The sequence below is a fragment of the Sminthopsis crassicaudata genome, chromosome 1 (genome assembly GCF_048593235.1).
Source record: "Sminthopsis crassicaudata isolate SCR6 chromosome 1, ASM4859323v1, whole genome shotgun sequence".
Lineage (NCBI taxonomy): Eukaryota > Metazoa > Chordata > Mammalia > Dasyuromorphia > Dasyuridae > Sminthopsis > Sminthopsis crassicaudata.
This window is the reverse complement of record NC_133617.1, coordinates 441,994,504-442,014,340: the sequence shown is the minus strand read 5'-3', so window position 1 is coordinate 442,014,340 and position 19,837 is coordinate 441,994,504. Positions and strand designations below refer to the sequence as shown.

Sequence of the window (19,837 nt, the reverse complement as noted above, 5' to 3'; positions counted from 1 at the left end):
GATTTGGGAAATTGAGAAAACTTCTTAGAGAAAGTGTATTTAAGGTAAGTCTTGAAGAAAGCCAAATGAGAGGTGGAAATGAAGAGAAAGGGCATTCTTGAATCTGTTTGGAGGACAGGGAGTAAAGACTATAATATCAGGAGACGAAGTGTAGGGTTCCAAAAACTGTGAACAGGCCAGTGTACCAGGGTTGGTAGAATTCAGGATGGAGAGTAAAAATATAAGAAAACCAGAAAGGTAGGAACAGGCCAGGTGAAGAAGAACTTTAAATGTCAAACATGGGGATGATATTTGATCTCAGAAGAAATAAGGAGCCAATTCAGTTATATTATAGGCCTACTATTTAAGATGATCCCTTTAATAGCTGGGGATAGAGATTTGGATTGGAGGGGTACCAATTAGAAGCCAAAGCAATATCCCAGGTAACAAATATGAACTAGGGTGGCAGTTATATGAGTAGAAAGGGGATATACAAAAGATGGTTATAAATGTACAAATGATAAGATTTTATAATTCCATATGTGAAGTGAATGGAAATAAAGTCAAAGATGGTCCTAAAATTTTGAGACGGAGTTACTAGAAGGACAGTATTGTCCTTGATAATAATAGGAAAGTTCAAAGATTTTTTTTTTTATGTGAGATAATGATTTCTCTTTTGGACATAATAAGTTTGAGGTGCCACAGGACATCCAATTTGAGATGCTCCAAAGGCATTTATCTGGTGCTGTCCGACTAGAACTCAGGAGAGAAACTAGGAGACAGTAGAGAGATCTGGAATGATTTGAATAGAGATGATAATTGAACCCTAATGAGATCCCTAAGCTAGAGGAAAAAGAGAAGAAAGCCTAGGGGTGGGGTGGCACCCATAATGAGTAGGCATAGAATGGATACTGGGCAGACAAGTAAGAGGAGAACAAGATAAAAACAGTATCATGAGAACTTGGAGAGGATAGAATATCCAGGAGAAGATGGTGATCAATAGGATTAAAGACCAAAAAAAAAGATCAAGGAGAAGGAGAATTGAGAAAAGGCCATTATAAGATTGGAAATTAAATTCTAGATGGTTCTCCTCTCTTTTCTCGTTTCTAGGAGTGAAAGAAGGAATGGAAGCACTTTTTGTAGATAGAATTCTCAAGCAGTTCAGCCAAAAGGAAAGGAGAGATATCTGATGATATCTAGTGGGAATGGCCAGATCAAGCAAGGGATTTTTGTTGGTTGATTTCTTTATTTCTTTTGGATAAGTAATTCATAGGAATGTTTGTAGGCTGCCGGTATGGAGACTGTAGATAAGAGATTAAAGATTAGAGAGAAGGTGAGATAGTGAGTATTGTTTGCTACAAAAGACTAGAGAGACTGATCAGGTGGGATCAAAAATACATATAGAAGTGTTTGCCTTGTCAATGAAAAAGGCCACCTCTTCATTAAAGACTAAGAGTAAAAAAAGAGATAATGTGCTGGAGGCAGGGGAAAGATGGCCAAATAATACGAGATGAAGAGGAGGGGAGAAAAAGAAATAAGTAATATATAGTAAAGCAAGGATGAAACCCCATCCACTACACTTCATTGTGTCCTGTTGTGGTCACACCATTTTAGAATTCCTGAATGCTGTGGTTTAGGGGAAGTTGCTGACTGAAACAAGGGTCATTCAGCCACTTTGTAGTGTTGAACCAGACCTGTTCAGAACAGAAGCCAATGAGCCATCTGATGCAGTAAGACACACCCCACTGTAGGCAGATGAGCACAAACATGACTCAGGCTGAGTCATGCATACCAAGGTCCTGCCTGTCACAGCAGGCTTATTGCATTCCAATGAGAAGGCAAAGTCATCATTATTCTGAGCTTTCAATAGAGTATCAGATTAAGGGAGATTTGCTGTTCTTAAAGAAAAGCATTATTCAGGACCTTCTGGGTTGGCTAGTAGCATATATAAGGAGCTACTTGAATTTTAGTCATGTTAATGCTAGGACATATGTGAGACTTTCTCTGTACAAGTTGTTTTGGGGCTCAAATGTAATCTCTTTTTAAGTACAGATTGTTTCTTAGAAGCTGTCTTTGGTCTGTAATGTAATCTTGTTGTGAGCACAAATTGTTACATTTATTATATGGATATCTAGTATAATACTTGGAACACAGGAAGCATTTAATGCTTGTTGATTGATATATGTGTGATTTGATGGGACTACAGCTACAATCATAGCTAGCCTTTATGTGGTGCTTTTAGGTTTTGCAGAGTTCTTTATGTTGTCTCATTGTTATTTGGTAGATAAAGAAAGTGAGGAAGAAAGGTTTAGTGAATTGCTTGAAAAAGTCACACTTTTAAGTGTCTGCAGAAGGCATTAAACCACAAGTTTTTCTGACTGTTAAGTTCAGAACTTTATCCACCATGCCATTTGCTGCCTGGGATCATGGATCTAGAGATTGTAAAGGACCTCCAAGCCTATTTAGTCCCAATTCCCTCATTTTACAGATGGGAATATTGAGGCCCAGAGAAAACCTCTTACTGATGTTTTCAAATTGCAGGTGAATGATCATCTGTTGGGTGAGATGTGGAAGAATTTTTTTTTTTTCTAGATATGAGTTGAATGGTCCTTGAAATCCTTTCCAACTATGAAAATATTTTGATTTGTGAAAAAGGAAACAGAAGGAAGAATCCCTCCTCTTACTTTTCACACTTGTCACTTTTGATCTTTAGATTCTAGGAAAAGTTTTACTAGAAAAAATGATGAAAACATTTAAATTATGGTAAAATGTACATAATATGTGGATTTAACATGTCTTGAATTTATGTTTTGGCCTCTGTTATCTTTGTTTCTATTGTCATGATCCAAGCTGGATTGCTGATCTGTGAGTTTTAACAAATATCACCAAAAATCATCCTGCAATAAAATTCCTTGATAATAGGAATAATTTCTTTTTTTATTATTATTTTTTTATTAATTTTGTAATTATAACATTTTTTGACAGTACATATGCATAGGTAAATTTTTTTTAACAACATTATCCCTTGTACTCCCTTCTGTTTCGAATTTTTCCCCTCCTTCCCTCCATCCCCTTCCCTAGATGGCAGGCATTCCCATACATATTAAATATCTTATAGTATATCCTAGGTACAATATATATGTGCAGAACCAAATTTTGTTGTTGTTGCAAAGGAAGAATTGGATTCAGAAGGTAAAAATAATCTGGGGAGAAAAACAAAAAAAAATGCTCACAGTTTACACTCATTTCCCAGTGTTCCTTTTCTGGGTGTAGCTGATTCTGTCCATCATTGAGCAATTGGTATTGGATTAGCTCTTCTCTATGTTGAAGATATCCACTTCCATCAGAATACATCCTCATACAGTATCATTGTTGAAGTGTATAATGATCTCCTAGTTCTGCTCATTTCACTCAGCATCAGTTGATGTAAGTCTCTCCAAGCCTCTCTGTATTCATCCTGTTGGTCATTTCTTACAGAACAATAATATTCCATAACATTCATATACCATAAATTACCCAACCATTCTCCAGTTGATGGACATCCATTCATTTTCCAGTTTCTAGCCACTACAGAAAGGGCTACCACAAACATTTTGGCACATACAGGTCCCTTTCCCATCTTTAGTATTTCCTTGGGATATAAGCCCAGTAGTAGCACTGCTGGGTCAAAGAGTATGCACATTTTGATAACTTTTTGGGCATAATTCCATATTGTTCTCCAGAATGGTTGGATTCTTTCACAACTCCACCAACAATGCATCAGTGTCCCAGTTTTCCCACAGCCCCTCCAACATTCATCGTTATTTGTTCCTGTCATCTTAGCCAGTCTGACAGGTGTGTAATGATATCTCAGAGTTGTCTTAATTTGCATTTCTCTGATCAATAGTGATTTTGAACACTCTTTCATATGAGTGGAAATAGTTTTAATTTCATCATCTGAAAATTGTCTGTTCATATCCTTTGACCATTTATCAATTGGAGAATGGCTTGATTTCTTATAAATTAAAGTGAATTCTCTGTATATTTATCAGAACCTTTAACTGTAAAAATGTTTCCCCTATTTGTTACTTCCCTTCTAATTTTGTTTGCATTGGTTTTGTTTGCGCAAAACCCTTTTAATTTTAGGAATCATTTCTTAACCAATTTTTGTTCCTATTTCTAGTCCCACCATATTATACATACACACACATATATGCTTACATACATGCATATAGATATATATTCATATATATATACAGTATACATTTATACATATGTATACATAATATGTAATGTCATATAATATATAATCCTTTGTGATTATATTACATGATACAGTATTATATGTATTGTATTGTGCAATCAATTTAATAACATGTAATATAATCTATAATACATATATATATATATATTTATATATGGTAAATAAATGTTCGGATGAGATGGTCATATTTACAGATAATCTCAGAGAAGTTCCAAACATATACATTAAACTAATTATAAGTATATTGCAGTAAGTCAATCAGTAATATTCTACTAAGCCTCGTAAAGGTCCCTAAAATAATTTCCTTAAAAGAAAAACATCAGTACATACACATTAAAAATTTCTTGTTAAACTGAGTACTACCAGCACCACTCTCCCCTTCCCCAGCCATCACCAGCTGTCCTGAAATTCAGCTACAATCACTTTGGCCTTTATTTAAAATTTAATTCATTCTGTCTTCATCTCACATTGTCATACTCTGAGATGCTTCTACTCTGGTAAGTTTCTTAGAAGGAAATCATTGTCTCTTTTAATTTTGTTAAAGTGTTTTGGAAATTGCTCAGGGCTCTGAACTGGTGGTGAAGATAATACAGTCTGTGCAAGCTGATGTCACTGTCAGCTTATGGATGGCTTAATTTGCATTTCTCTGGTCAATAATAATTTGGAACACCTTTTCATATGAGTAGAAATAGTTTCAATTTCATCATCTGAAAACTGTCTGTTCATATCCTTTCATATTCATATCCACATTTATCAATTGGAGAATGGCTTGATTTCTTATAAATTAGAGTCTAATTCTGCATATATTTTGGAAATGAGGCCATTATCAGACCCTTTAATTATGAAAATGTTTTTGACTGGATCATTTCTAATGGGGACAGGGAGAGAGAAGGAAGAAAAAATCTGAATTACTAATCAATTACTACTTCCTCACTGTACAAAAAAGAAACTGAGACAGAAAGAAGTTATGATTTACCCACAGTCTGAGTTAGTATCTGAGACAGCCTCTTCATCTGCTTGTTCCCTCCTATGTGGAATGCACTTCTTTTGCACACTTGCCTTCTAGAAATCCTAGGATTTTTTTTTTTCTGTCTTCTTACATGAGACCATTTGTGATCTTTCCAGGTATTAGTATTTTCTTCCTTCTGATTTATATTTTATTCTTTTATATGTACTTGTATACTTGCTGTAGGAACAATTCATATGGGAACTAAACTTCTATAGTTCCACACTGAAAAGAAATGCAAATGATGAAGATTGATTAAAACAACTACTGAAGATCAGCTCTAGAAAAGCAGAAGTTCTTTGAGGGAAGAGACTTCTCCAATTTTTGTCTTTGGATCCCCAGGGCCTAGGACAATACTTATATATGCTGCAGGCACTTATTAATGTTAATTAAATATGAAAAATATGCCTTGGGATAATTAAATTTAAGACCCTGTAGGTTTGACATTGTAGTTTTTAAAAAAAAAAAAAAAAAAAGGAAAAATGAGAATAATTGTGTGATTAGAAAGTTACAATAAAGAAGTAAAAACAAATTTTAATATTGCTTCTCAGAAGTGTTTATGTTTACTTTCCTTGTAAGAGAAATCAAAACTTGTGACTTTGGCCATGATAATTCAGATTTACAGTATACACCTTACAAATATCTAGGAAAAGAAACTGGCTTCTTATACTTATTCCATCCATGTTATAAATTTGTCCTACATACTTTACTTTTACACAAATCAAACTGGGTATGAATGTGTAAAGAATACCAAATAATATCTGTTTACAGACTCTATCTAAGCCACTTCCAGCAGCTATAAATCATTTTAAGCTAGGCACACCTCCCAAAAAGCTTTCAAAAGTGTGGTGCCACAAGGATGATGGGTGAAAGCCATCCATAAGCTGACAATGACATCAACTTGCATAGACTGTATTAATCTTTATCACCAAAGCTAGAGTGCAGAGCAATTTCCAAAACAACAATTTAATTTTGTTAAGGTGACAAACTGTGCATACCCTTTGATTCAGAAATGTTACTACTGGGCTTATATCCCAAAGAGATATTAAAGAAGGGAAAGAGACCTGTATGTGCAAAAATGTTTGTAGCAGCCCTTTTTGTTGTGGCTAGAAACTGGAAATTGAATGGAGGCCCATCAATTGGGTAAATTGTGGCATATGAATGTTATGGAATATTATTGTTCTGTAATAAATGATGAATACAGAGAAACTTGGAGAGACTTACATGAACTGATGCTGAGTGAAATGAGAGGACCAGGAAATCATTATACACTTAAACAACAATATTATATGAGGATCAGTTTTGATGGAAGTGACTATCTTCAGCAATCAGAGGATCCAAATCAGTTCCATTTGATCAGTGATGAACCGAACCAACTACACCCAGCGAAAGAACACTGGGGAATGAGTGTGGACCACAACATAGCATTTGTACTCTTTCTGTTGTTGTTTACTTGCATTTTTGTTTTTCTTCCCAGATTATTTTTACCTTTCTAAATCCAGTTTTTCTTGTGCAACAAGATAACTGTATAAATATGTATACATATATTGTATTTAATATATACTTTAACATGTTTAACATGTTTGGCATTCCCTGCCAAAAGTTGGAACAGGAATTTTTGCAAGGGTCAGTGTTGAAAAATTACCCATGCATGTGTTTTGTCAATAAAAGCTATTTTAAAAAATTATACAGTCATACTTAGTACATACATTACAATTGTTGCATGTGACATGGCCACCTTCCATCACCATACTTTTTACACTAGATGTCCCTCTTCTCCTATGCCTGGGATGCTCTTTTACCTCATCTCCACTCCCTGCCTTTCCATCTTCCTTAAGCCTCAGCTTAAAACTCACCTTTTGTAAGAACCTTCCTCTTTTCTAGTGCCTTCCATTTGCTTCTATATAAATCTTTTTTTGTACTTATTTATTTCCATGTCATCTCTCCCATTTGATATAGTTTATTTGGTAAAGTTTAGATTTAAGGTTACCAAGTAATCTCTTTGATACTTAGAAAGAGCTGTGATTTATTTTCTCATTGTGAATACTTTTTCCCAGAACATTCTTTTCAATCTCTCTACATAGATTTTATGTGTTGATGTAGAGCTCCTTTTCCAGCTAACACCAAAAAACCCCTCTCTCCCCCCAAAAATATCCCTTGCAAGTCAACTTTGTTGTTATGGATTTCTCTAAGCTAAGCCTGGCTTGCCTTCTCAACACAGCCTTTTAACAATCCAGAGGTACATCCATACCCCATAGGCTTATACATGTAAATCTGGAAGGAACCTCAAAGATCGATTGTCTAGTCCAACCCCCTTATTTCACAAATGTGGAAAGTGAGACTCTCCATGAGTCATCCAAATAGGACTTTGGTAATCTCCTTTAGTGATAGAATATTTCACTCCCCCACCCACTCTAATTCATCTTTTAAAACATAATTTGTATACCAATGAAGTTGGAATTAATTCACAATACACTTTTCATGTTCTTTAAAAAAAATTGAGAATCTAAGGTGGGGGGAAGTGATCTTTTTTCAGATCAGGCTCTCCTAAGATGTGGCTTCACCCTATTTGCTTCAGTTTCCTCATTTGTAAAATGAGCTGGAGAAGGAAATGGCAAACCACTTTAGTATCTTTGCCCTAAAAATACCAAATATGATCATAGAGAGTCAGATATGTTGAACAACAACAACATTATGGGGAGTAAAGGAGAGGGGAAAAAAAGGTGAAAAAATTTACATGATAAATATTATATTTTTAAAAGAATATCAAGTTATCCATAATAGATTTACAATTTCATATGCAATCATCTTTTTTATTATGCTATAGGATGGATATGCTTAAATTAAAATTTTAAATTTAAATTAAGGTAATTAAAATGATTTTTAAAAAAAATTATGGAGTTTACATTAGTTTTCAATTAAAGTGCTGCATTTGTATACATATTTTATTCCTTTTTCACATGCATTATTTTTTCTACCACTTTATTTGAAATATGACTATAAAGAAATGTGACTGCTTTTTTTGGAGGGGGAAGGGCAGGACAGGGAGAATAAGTATACCCAAACTGACTTAGTTAAATATGATTTCTCCCTCAAATCCAAGAGACTATGTTTTTATTTTAGTGAGATTGCTATTGTAAGTCATTTTTTAAAAAATTGAGTTGACTTTACTTTTTTTAAAAAAGCTTTTTATTTTCAAAACATATGCATGGATAATATTTCAGTGTTAACACTTGTAAAACCTTGTGTTCCAATTTTTCTCCACCTCCCCTCCACCACTCCCCCAGATGGCAAGTAATCTAATATATGTTAAACATGGTAAAAATATATGTTAAATCAATATATGCATATATATTTATACAATTATGCATAGATAGCTTTCAACATTCACCCTTGAAAAACATTGTGTTACAATTTTTTTCTCCTTTCTTTCCTCCTACCTCCCCCCCCTTGACAGCAAATAATTCAATGCATGTTAAATATATGCAGTTTTTCTCTATATATTTCCACACTTATGCTGTACAAGAAAAATCAGATTAAAAAAGGAAAAAATGAGAAAGAAAACAAAATGCATGCAACAATAACAAAAAAAAGTGAAAATACTATGTCATGATTCATACTTGTCCTTTCTGGGTGCAGATGGCTCTTTCCATCACAAAACTATTGGAAATGGCCCAAATCACCTGGCTGTTGAAAAGAGACAAAGTCCATCGGAGTTGATCATCACATAATCTTGTTATTGCTGTGTATAGCGTAATCTTATTTCAACTCAATTCATTTAGCATCAGTTCATTTCTAAGTCTCTCCAGGACTTTCTGAAATCATCTTACTGATTGTTTCTTATAGAACAATAATATTTAATAACATTCATATACCATAACTTATTCAATCACTCTCCAACTAAAGGGCATCAACTCAGTTTCCAATTCCTTGCCACTATAAAAAGGGTTGCCACAAACATTTTTGCACATGTGGGTCCTTTTCCCTCCTATATGATCTCTTTGGGATACAGGCCCAGTAAAGACACTGCTGAATCAAAAGGTATGCACAGTTTGATAGCCTTTTGGGCAGAGTTCCATATTGCTTTGAGTTATTTTTAATATGTTCTTTGACTATCTATTGGCAATCTAAAGCATTTGTAGTTTATATGATCTTAGGAAACAACCAGGTGTAATTTGGAAACAAAGCTAGTGAAAAAGGTGAGTGTTCAAGCTGCATTATATTGTTTTAGAGTAAAAGAAAACTCACCATTAAATATCTGGGAGATGAAGCATTCATTATGAATGCTCGGCACAATTTTGGAATTTTTTTTTTTTTGCCTTAAGAAAATGTTTATGGGCGATATGTAAAACTGCATAACTCATTTTCACATGGCCCTATAAACTTTTAAAGCAAAAGAAAAGGCTCATAATTGAGTTGAACATTCAAAATGAATGCATTGTCTCCCAAGGGAACTTTGAAGAGGATAATACTTATTTGTTACAAATGATTTTTAAAATCAGGCTTATAATTTCATAATAATACGTTTTATAGGACGAAGAGTAGGAAAGTCCTGAAATTTGTGTAGGAAAATTTATTTGGACCATAATATTCCTTACACATTTGCTCTAAGTTCATCCTATATAACCTGCCTCTTCAAACTATCAGATGGGACATGGATGTGTAAAGATTACCCCTTCTTTCCTCCTCCCCCCCCATTTTTTAAAATTTGAAAGTTCACAAACAAGTAGCTGACTTTTTTATAATTGTTTTGAGAGATTATGTGGAACCTAGTTTGTTTGTTTTTTCTTTTTTTTTTTAATGTATATTTTTCACATGCATTCTTTTTTTCTTTTTCTTTTTTTTTTAAACTTTAGGAGATGTGGAATTCTAGCTTCTAGAAAGCCCAAGGATTTTATCTGGCTATTTTAGGTTATTTTTCATTAAATATAGCATTAGCATCTGCACTTTCACCCCAGCAGTAAAGAAAAGGGAAGACAAATTATTTTTTGTTCTTTTATCTTTTCCCAAAGCCTTTAAAAGAAGACCATGATAAAGTGTTCCTTCTTTGTTGGCAGCATTAGGGTACCATTGTACCACTAAAGATTTACTAGTTGGCATGGCTAGAGAGGAGAAAGGAGCCACAGTTTGAGAGATGTGTCCCTGGCAATGCTCCTCTGATTTTTCTGCCCCCATTGATGCAAGAATCGCATAACATTGAAAATAAAGAGTCCTCACAGTTGTGGCTACCTGCCACTGAGTCAGCACTGGACAATAATGAGCAAAGGGGAAATACAGTATAAAACCTGTTCTCCATAAACACTACCTGCATTCATTATGTAAATTCAGTAGTAGATGATTGCTTAGTTTGAGTGCTGTATTGTTTGTAAATTAATTTCACATAGTACTTGAATGATTTTATTGAAAGACTGAGCTTTATAAGTCTAGAGATAAAATAGCTACTGCATTTGTGATTGTCTATGGAGGATTCCTCCAAATTGTTATGACATTGAAGGATCCCTGATGGTTCATCTGAACATATGGAGATTGCTTATGTATGTGTCCATGTATGCCAGAATCAGAAATCCAGAAACGGAAGCCAACAGAGTTAAGTGACCTGAGGCCAGATTTAAACCCAAAGATGAGTATCTGACTCCATACTTGGTGTTCTATCCACTGCGCCACTTAGCTACCTCTGTCATAGTGTTTGTTGTGCCATTTATTGCTGACATTTCTAAACAGTTTGAACTTATATATATTTGTGAATATCCAACTTTGAGTTGGTGATAAAGATCATTTGCCCCATGTACAAGAAGAAATTCATTCACAGTTTCAGGCCAAAGGCGAATGTGAAGGAATCCAGTCCTGAGAAGCTGAGAAGGAGGTTTGGCTTTCTAAACCAAAATACCTGGGAGACATACTTCATTCATTCATAAGGCATGGATCTTGTCATTGCTTGCCTTCTTGTTATTTACTCTTAAGATTTTTAAATAGCTATTTAAAATATGTACTTGCGATTTTTGAAGGGAAGATAGATATACAATATATAGGACACTTTAAAGGGACTAGTAAATACTTAGTTCATACTTGAAGAGGGAGTAGTTGCTTTTAAAAAAAAATTAGTGTTACATATTTAACCTTTATCAGATTGCTTGCTGTTTCGGGGAGGAGGTAAGGAAGGGAGGGAGAAAATATTTGAAACATAAAGCCTTACAAAAATGAATGTTTAAAAATATCTTTACATGTTTTTGGGAAAATAAAATTATATTTATAAAACTAAATTACTGTTAGTTGATTGGTTGATTCTGGATATTGATGAAATGATTGATGAGATTCTAGGCTCTCCATTCATCAACAAACAAAGCTTCATTTATTGTTTTTGTTTTTTAATGTATTGGTATGGTTCAAGATAATGTCTCCTTTATCCCTCAAATTTTTTGCTAGTTCAGACAGTTTTTATTCTCCAAATATGACCCTAGAGCTGAACTATAGTTTTGTTTTTTGAGAGAATGGCAGGTGACTGTCACCTCTTAAGAAAAGATTATCCTGTTACCTAACAGTACATTTGCTAGTTCAAGTAAAGGAGGCCTGGGGGAGGTGTATTGAAGCAGCCCTATAGAGGATTTAGCAGTAGAACTCTCCCTACCATTGCTATGGACACTGCCATTGCAAAGGCAGTCCAACTAGCAAGTTCAGAAGGCTGAATATTAACTCAGCTAAGAGCAACATTATTCCTCTCCTTTTAAAAAAAAAAAAAACTGTATTGGGTTTCCTTTCTAATAGAGAGGCTTTTGTAGTTTTGCACAGGTATCTGTTATGAGGACAAACCTATTTGAAGGGCAGGGGAAATTCATTTGTCAGGTAATAAAGAAGTATTGCCCTATCAAAGCTGTCAGTCATTTCCTTTTCTTTCTTGTTTATTTGTGTGAGAAACAGGAGTTAGAAGTATAAGTTATATAAGCCATTCTGGCTTGGCTATTTTCTTTTTGTTTAGCATCTATAGTAGTTTTTCTGAAAATTCTCTCCTTCCCCCTCCCCTCACCAGTCTCCAGGATTTGTTATTACTCTCAAGTGAAATTGATTTAACCAGCTTCAAACCCCCCTTTTTTTGGGGGGGGAAGGAGGAGGAATGGCACAGAGATAAAGCAAGTGAATACTGAAAGGTATAATGGAAAAACCCAATTAGCCAGCCTAATTGGGATTTGAAGGGTTTCTTTAACCAGTTTGACATTTCCCCCAGAGGAGAGAAAATTATAAAGTACACATTTTAAATTTAACCTTCATTATTAACACTTTCTTTGTAGTTTGAGTTATTTCAGTCATGTCTGACTCTGACCCTATTTGGGGTTTTCTTGACAAAAATATTAGAGTGGTTTGCCATTTCTTTCTCCAGCTCATTTTACAGATGACAATCCTGGGGCATACAGGGTTAAGTGACTTGCCCAGGATCACAAAGTTAGTAAGTATCTGAAGCCATATTTGAATTCAGGCCCTCCTGATCCAAGGTTGGCACTCTCACTGTTCCACCTAACTGCCCTCAACAAAACAATAAATTAAGTCCTGTTGGTAGTGACTGCCAATTTCACTGGTGTGATTGCTTTCATTGAAAATTTAACAATAGGCTCCTTCTAGCTGGTCTAACACATAGCTAAGTCTTACCTCTAACTTTTACCAGATAGAATAACTCAGAATACAAAATGAAACAAAAATTATCTTTTTGAAATGATCAACATGGAAATTTGTTTGACTAATATTTGTTGGTACTGGATTTTGTATATTCTCAAATAAGGAGTTAGGGTGGGAAGTTTGAAAAGGCAGATTTTGCCTGATTAAAACAAATAAAATACATATTTTTTAAATGATGAGATTGGATTCAATTCTCACAATCCCTTCTACCTCTAAATATGTGATCCCATAAGATTCATCTATAATGTTTGCATTAAGTTTAGCTAATTCTAAAGATTGTTTGGAAATTTGCCATTGTAGATAAAACTATAGTACAATTAACTCAGAAAACTGGAATGGGTTTGGTTTTTTGTTTAAGAGTACTGTATGCTTTGTGAAATGTGTTAGGAAAATTATATTCCAGTATGACCTATCTAAATAGCAGAATTTCCTACATATTCACTTTAATTTTTAGAAGTTAATATAAAATAAATTTTCTAAGAAGATAATATATTTGTGTTTATCTTTTGTTCACTTTCTAATGCCAGTCTTAGAAGTATATGCATGAGTTGAACTTGAATTTCTTTGGAAGGACAGTAGCAGTAGGAAATCATTTATGTGATTATGTCCATGCATGTGACTTTTATTGACATCTATCTCCCATCCCCTTTCTTGGATTTTTCTCTTCCCAGGCTACTTCTGCATGGCCCCACAGAGTAAGTAGGAACAATAAATGGAAGTTTCAGGGAAGCAAATTTTAATATAAGGAAATTCCTTAAGAATTCCTTAACAATTTTACCAATTCGAACTTATATCTTAAACTGGAATGTCACTTTCAGAAGAAAAAGTTTCTTATCTCTGGAAATCTTCTGGCATATAGAGCCTGGATAACCACTTGTCAATGATCCTGAAGAGAAGGATCCCCATTCATACAATGGGTGTGCTGATTGGGATCAGCTGGGATTGTTTATCTGCACTAACACTTTTCTGAGTTTCTGACTAGCTAGTCAGGTGTTATGGGCGCATAAATTAGACTTACTTAGTCTGTACTCAAAATCTAGTACTAGTTCAAAATCTCATTTGATATTGTTTTGGGATGTTAATAAATAGACTTTGCTAATTTAATTAATATGTCATGCCTGAGAAGGCTCCAAAAATGATTGGCAGGGCAGCTAAATGGTGCAGTGGATAGAGCACTATTCCTGAAATCAGGAGCATCTGACTTGAAATTCAGCCTTAGACACTTAACATTTACTAGCTGTATGACTCTGAGCAAGTCACTTAACCCCAGTTGTCTTGCCAAAAACAAAAAAATTTAAAAAGTTTGGCTATTTCTATGCTTCAGTGTGTCTCTATTCTATGCAAAATATTATGGCACTTTCTCTGTGTTTCAGGCTGGACACATTTCAGGACTTGATGGGATCTTTGCATGTCTCCTAATTCCTTTCTGGATTTGACCTTGAATTCAAACAGAAATGTCCCAAATGGCAAATATCAATCTCTGTACCTCAGGTAATTTAGCAATTTTTGTTTTGTTTTTTGATACTATGTGTCTTTGTACAAAGTGATTTTGCTTTTACTAATATGAAGACAATAGTATGCAGCACAAGTCACTAGAATTTCAGAATAATTTTCTATTCATTGATGTTTCCTCTAGATTCTCCTAAGAAATAGTCTTTTTTTTTTTTTTTTTTTTTTTAATTTTCTGTTGGCAACTGCACTGGCTTCCTACTGCTTTTAGGATAAAATGTAAAATCTTCTGTTTAGCTTTTAAAATTCTTCACAATATGGCTCCAGCATATCGTTTTAAATCTTAAACTGACAAACTCTGTTCTAAATATTGCTGAAGTATATTCAGAATCCTGTTTGAGGAGGGCTCCTGCCCAGAAAAAGATTGCCACAGGGCAGGAGGAAGAATAGGAGCAGAACCTCAGCATTTAGATTGCTTTAGGCTCACTGTGATCTATTCTGTTGGCAACTGTCTTGGATAGTTTCTATCATTGCTTCAGGAAAGACATATGAAATCCAGCAAATTGCCACAATATGTAATTTATACTGCCTATCTTCTTTCCAAGGGATTGGCTAGGTAATGAGATTGCGGATTTACATATTAATTCATAAATGTAAGATGTCTCAAATACTTTGGGCAATTTTAAGCTTTACATTTTTGAGATGCTATGAACATTTAAAAATTTTTATTTTTATGATCTTTTAAAAATATTTTTGACATTATTTGTTTTTATAACACTTCAGTGCCCAATATCTCTTTCCCTACCCTCACCTTTAGTTTTTTAATAAATAATAAACTAAATCAACACATCAATCAAGTCTTATATTATATGCTGTGTCCCATACCAGTCTTCCATTTCCACCTGATAAATCTTCATTAAAGTCAATCTTGGTCATTGTAATTTTACTTTCTCTCAATCATAATTGAGGATACTTCACGGGAGGGAATGCCAAGATCCTGTCACTTTAAACGCCAAAGAGACCTGACATACTAATTAACTGACAAGAGAGGAAGGAAGGTGATAAAATAGAAATTTCCATTCGACATACATCTTTCTCTAGAGCTCCATTTGCCAAAATTATGAAAAATCTAATATCACTTTTGGTATGCATGCCATAAATGGCTAATCTGTGAGACAGAGTCAGTATATGGTTGGTTATTCAGAGACAAATGATCTCAACTTGCCCATTTCTTCTTTTCCTCCTTTCTCCCACTGCCTCATTTTTGACAAATTTCTGTCCTCATCAGCATACTCTCCTAAGGTTAAATGGACTAAAGATGAGAAATAAACCCCATGGTTTTCTTATTAAAAGATTTAGTGTAGAAGGCTTTAAAAATATTCACTTGAACAATACCTGTAGATTTTTATTAAATAAGTTGTTTGTTTCCCCACCACAGTGCTCTCGTGGCCATGATCACTAAGGCTGATTTTTTTATCTCAATACCAAAGACTTATAGGCTTTATACACTTAGTCCCCATAGTTATCCATCAGTTTTCTATTTTTCCTTTGCTCAGAAACAGCAGTGACTTAAGACTTAAGAGACCTATCTTCTAACTCCTAGCTTTACCAGTAATTCTATATTCTTGAAAAGCCATTAAACTTTTCTTCAACTTCCAACTTCTCATTTAGAAAGATAAAAGGTAGAAGGTGGGAGTTGAGTGAGAATTCAGCTTTAAAATTCCATGTTCTTTTTCATCATTTATTTTATATTTCTTTGACTTATTAATTCTGCTTTTATTTCCACTACACTAGGTCATAATGTAGAATTATCATTGTCACTCTGTAGAGTGCTTTTTCAGAAGGAAAAATTCTTGCATTATATTTTAGTCCCCTTTTCTCCTTGGCTCTGGAGGAGCTCAGCTCTTCATTGTATTGTCAGAAAAAAATATTCTAAGTACAAATGTTAGTATTAAAACATCCCTTGGAATTGAATGCAAAGAAGGTTAAATTTAGAATAAGTTTGAATTCTTGTTCTTCCACTTCATATGTGACTGTGGTCAATGCCTCAACTTCCCCTGGAGAGAGAGAATTTGGATGAAATAATCTCCCAGGAACCTTTGAGCACTAAGGTGTGGTTTTGTTTTGTTTTGTTTTGTTTTTTTAAGAACAGTCATTTGGGACTGCAAAATACTCTACCTTGCTAATGTTACAGGTGTGATTTTTGTTTTAGTTTATTTCACAACAACATTTCATTCTTTTTGAGTATGTGCAGATTGGTGTTGCTATTAAATGTAATGATATGAGCCCTATAAAATGGTTATGATAATTTATTGCTTTTAAGGCTTGTGATTAAGGCAAGAAAAGCCGGCAAGTGTTAAGAGAATCATTTCATTCATTTGAAATCAAAACAATTAGACTTTAAGGTTGGGAGTGTTTCTACTATATTTTTATATACCTGTGTCTTTATATATTTGATCTACTAATCTTTTGAAGTTATAGAACTGTAATTTGTGTTTGGAAAAGTTTTTAGAAACAAAATAAAATGTAAATATGTAGTATGTGTGTGTGAGAGAGAGTAAAACAACTTTGCACAGCTGTCTTATATCCAATTTATGCGCAAGTTAAGACATCATCCTCATGATGTCATTGGTCCTGAAAGTAACAACAGTATAAATGAATCATTGAAAATGCATTTTTAAGCACTTGTGTATCCAGTGCTAGAAAAACAACTACAAACTGATTGATATAGTCCCTATCCTCAGGGAGATTACATTCTAATTATGGGAGACAGGATGTAACAGAAATGTTTCCTTTCAAGGGGTCTGGAAAAGCTTCCAATCCCTTAGGATACACCACAGCACATGAAGATGGCAATGCTATATTTCAGGGAAACTTGGAGGGAGAAATAGATAGGTATTGAGTCACTTTGAAAAGATAAAATCTATACAAAAGTAAGGTGCAGTATTGCCTTTCTTATTTGTATCAATCAAAATGACTATTATCCTTCTATTAATAAGCATTTGAATATCTATTACTGTGTGACAGACTGTGCTAGAAACTAGGAATATCAATCAGTTAACAAACATTTATGAAGTTCCAGTGATCTACTAGACACTATTAGATCTATAATGCTAGTTGCTAGAGATATAACTGTCAAGAAATTTACATGGCAGTGAGGAGAGGACAATTATACATGTGAGTATACACACATAAACATACCAAGAGTAATTTTCAGGAGATGATAATAACTTAGAGGATTAGTTAAGGAGGTGATTTTTGTACTATTTTGAAAGAAACCTGGAATTTGGAGAAGGGAGTGTGTTCTAGATATAAGGAGAAAGAGGAGACCCATGATAGTCTATGCAAAGGCATGGAGGGGGAATGTTGTCCCTGAGGAGGTTTGTGCTGTTGAGTCATTTTTCAATCATGTTCAACTCTTCGTTTTCCCATTTAGGATTTTCTTGGCAAAGATACTAGAGTGTTTGATATTTTCTTCTCCGACTCATTTTACAGAGGGGAAACAGAGGCAAACAGGGTAAAATAACTTTTCCAAGACTGCTCAGCTACTAAGCGTCTGAGGCCAGATTTGAACCCAAGAAATTGAGTTTTCCTAACTCCAAGCCTAGCACTTTATTTACTGTTCCATTTAATTGCTCTTTCCCTGATGAGATTATTTTGTTTCAACTCATAAGAAACCTGGAAAGATGGGTTTTAGCCAGGTTGTAAATGGTTTTAAATGCTCAACAAAGTTATTTGATTTTGTTTCTAGATTCTACATGGTTACTTGCTCATATTTTCCCACACTAATTTTTGGTCTTTATTGCATTCTTCCTCTTTCCACTCCAAGTCATAATATATACAAATATTCATTAAGTGGAATGGTGGCACAGCAAATGGAGTAAGAGTCAGAAAAACCTGAGTCTAAATTTAGCACTTGATCCTAAGCAAGTCACTTAACCCCAATTTCCTTGCAAATAAATTATGAGGAAACTGAGGATCAAAGAAGTTAAGTAATTTACCTATGTTACCCATATAATAATAAAGGATTTGAACCCAAGTCTTTGGAATCTAGATACTGTACAATGTGTCATCAGTTTTCTGATCATTTATGGAACTTTACCTTTTGACTACAGAAGAAAGTAAAAAATATGTGAAGATGTATTAGAAAGAGAAAGAAAAAAGGAGAAAAATACAAAAAAACTATGAAAAAAATATAGTTAATAACAATTGGCTTCTCCCTATCGTATGTAACATGATTTTTAGAATAACATATGGATGATCAATTTTATATAGCCAATTTGATAGAAAATAAATGTACATTTATAATCAAAAGTATCTTCTATTTCTGTAACACTTCCTGCTTTTGTTTTTTTTTTTTTTTTTTCCCCCCGCTGAGGCAATTGGGGTTAAGTGACTTGCCCAGGATCACACGGCTAGGGAATGTTAAGTGTCTGAGACCACATTTGAACTCAGATCCTCCTGACTTTAGGGCTGATGCCTCACTTCCTGCTTTTCAAAAAGCACTTTGAAAAATATTACCATAACTTATTAGTTTAAATTTCTGTATTTGGATAATATCTATATTTATTTTAGCTCTTTGTGTCACTATAGGTGGGTTAGTTAGACACTAATAGGAGCGGGGCTTTAATCAATAACTCAGAAGTTACTTTCTTGTGTATTATATAGATGATATATTTCTGAATTCTAAAGTTCAGTTCAGTAAGGATTGCTTCTCTTAAAAACAAAGTCACTCATGTTTGAATTTTTAAATGTTAAAATACTTGAGATCATCTGCAATTGAATCCCTTAAATTACAGAATCTTCCTGTTTGATTCAGTAAGAAATCATTTCGATAACTGAGAACCTGAAAAAAAGTTTCTTTAGAGTTCTCTGTCTGTAGTGGGGCGTGCCTGTCTTGCAAACCCTTAAGGCTTATGGTTAGTATGTAACTAGGTTCACCCTATAAGTTTTCTTCCTTCAAACCTTGAGCAACTTCTAATGGGGCAAGCATCAGATTTCAGACACAGATGAATAGCTCTCATACTAGACCAAGTACAGGTGATTTATCTTCAGATTAGCAGGAGCTAATTTGAATGTTGGAAGCCTGCAATCCAGTCTCTTGCTTCCTGTCAGAGTGTCGAACAGAGATAAACTTAAGAACTCTGGGATTTTTACTCTTACCCTTTTGGATCATCTCTAAAAAGGGGGGAAAGTGGATAGGTTGACCACCTTCAGAACTTCAACTGTGGCTATCATTCTTCTAAGGAAGTTGATTGGTTCTTCTCCCAAAGGATTAAACCACTTCTGCTGAAAAGATACCACACTATGATAACTGGCAAATTTACTGAGTGAGTACTGAGAATTTTTAGTAATTGAGTCTACTTCCATGGACAAACTGAGCCATAGAGCTATATAAACACCTGGTGATGTTGCTGTTTTCCTTCTTTCTTCTGATTCCCTATCTAACAAATGCTTCTCAAAAAGTTTATGTTATGGAATTTCTGGGAAAAACT

The 19,837-nt window shown here is 34.3% G+C and overlaps 1 protein-coding gene across 3 annotated transcripts in view; it reads left to right on the top strand.

The window, feature by feature from the left end:
• Positions 1-19,837, top strand: part of KANK1 (KN motif and ankyrin repeat domains 1) — a 251,967-nt gene that overhangs the window by 166,238 nt on the left and 65,892 nt on the right. The window contains exon 3 of one of the 3 annotated variants that reach the window (XM_074280654.1): positions 14,267-14,384. The exons of 1 other annotated variant lie outside the window; for it this stretch is intronic. In XM_074280654.1, coding sequence (XP_074136755.1) covers positions 14,348-14,384 — 37 coding nt within the window. In that variant the 5' untranslated portion in view covers positions 14,267-14,347. Of the gene's footprint in view, positions 1-14,266; positions 14,385-19,408; positions 19,673-19,837 lie in introns of those variants that run through there. One more of the 3 variants, XM_074280657.1, reaches the window with a different exon arrangement.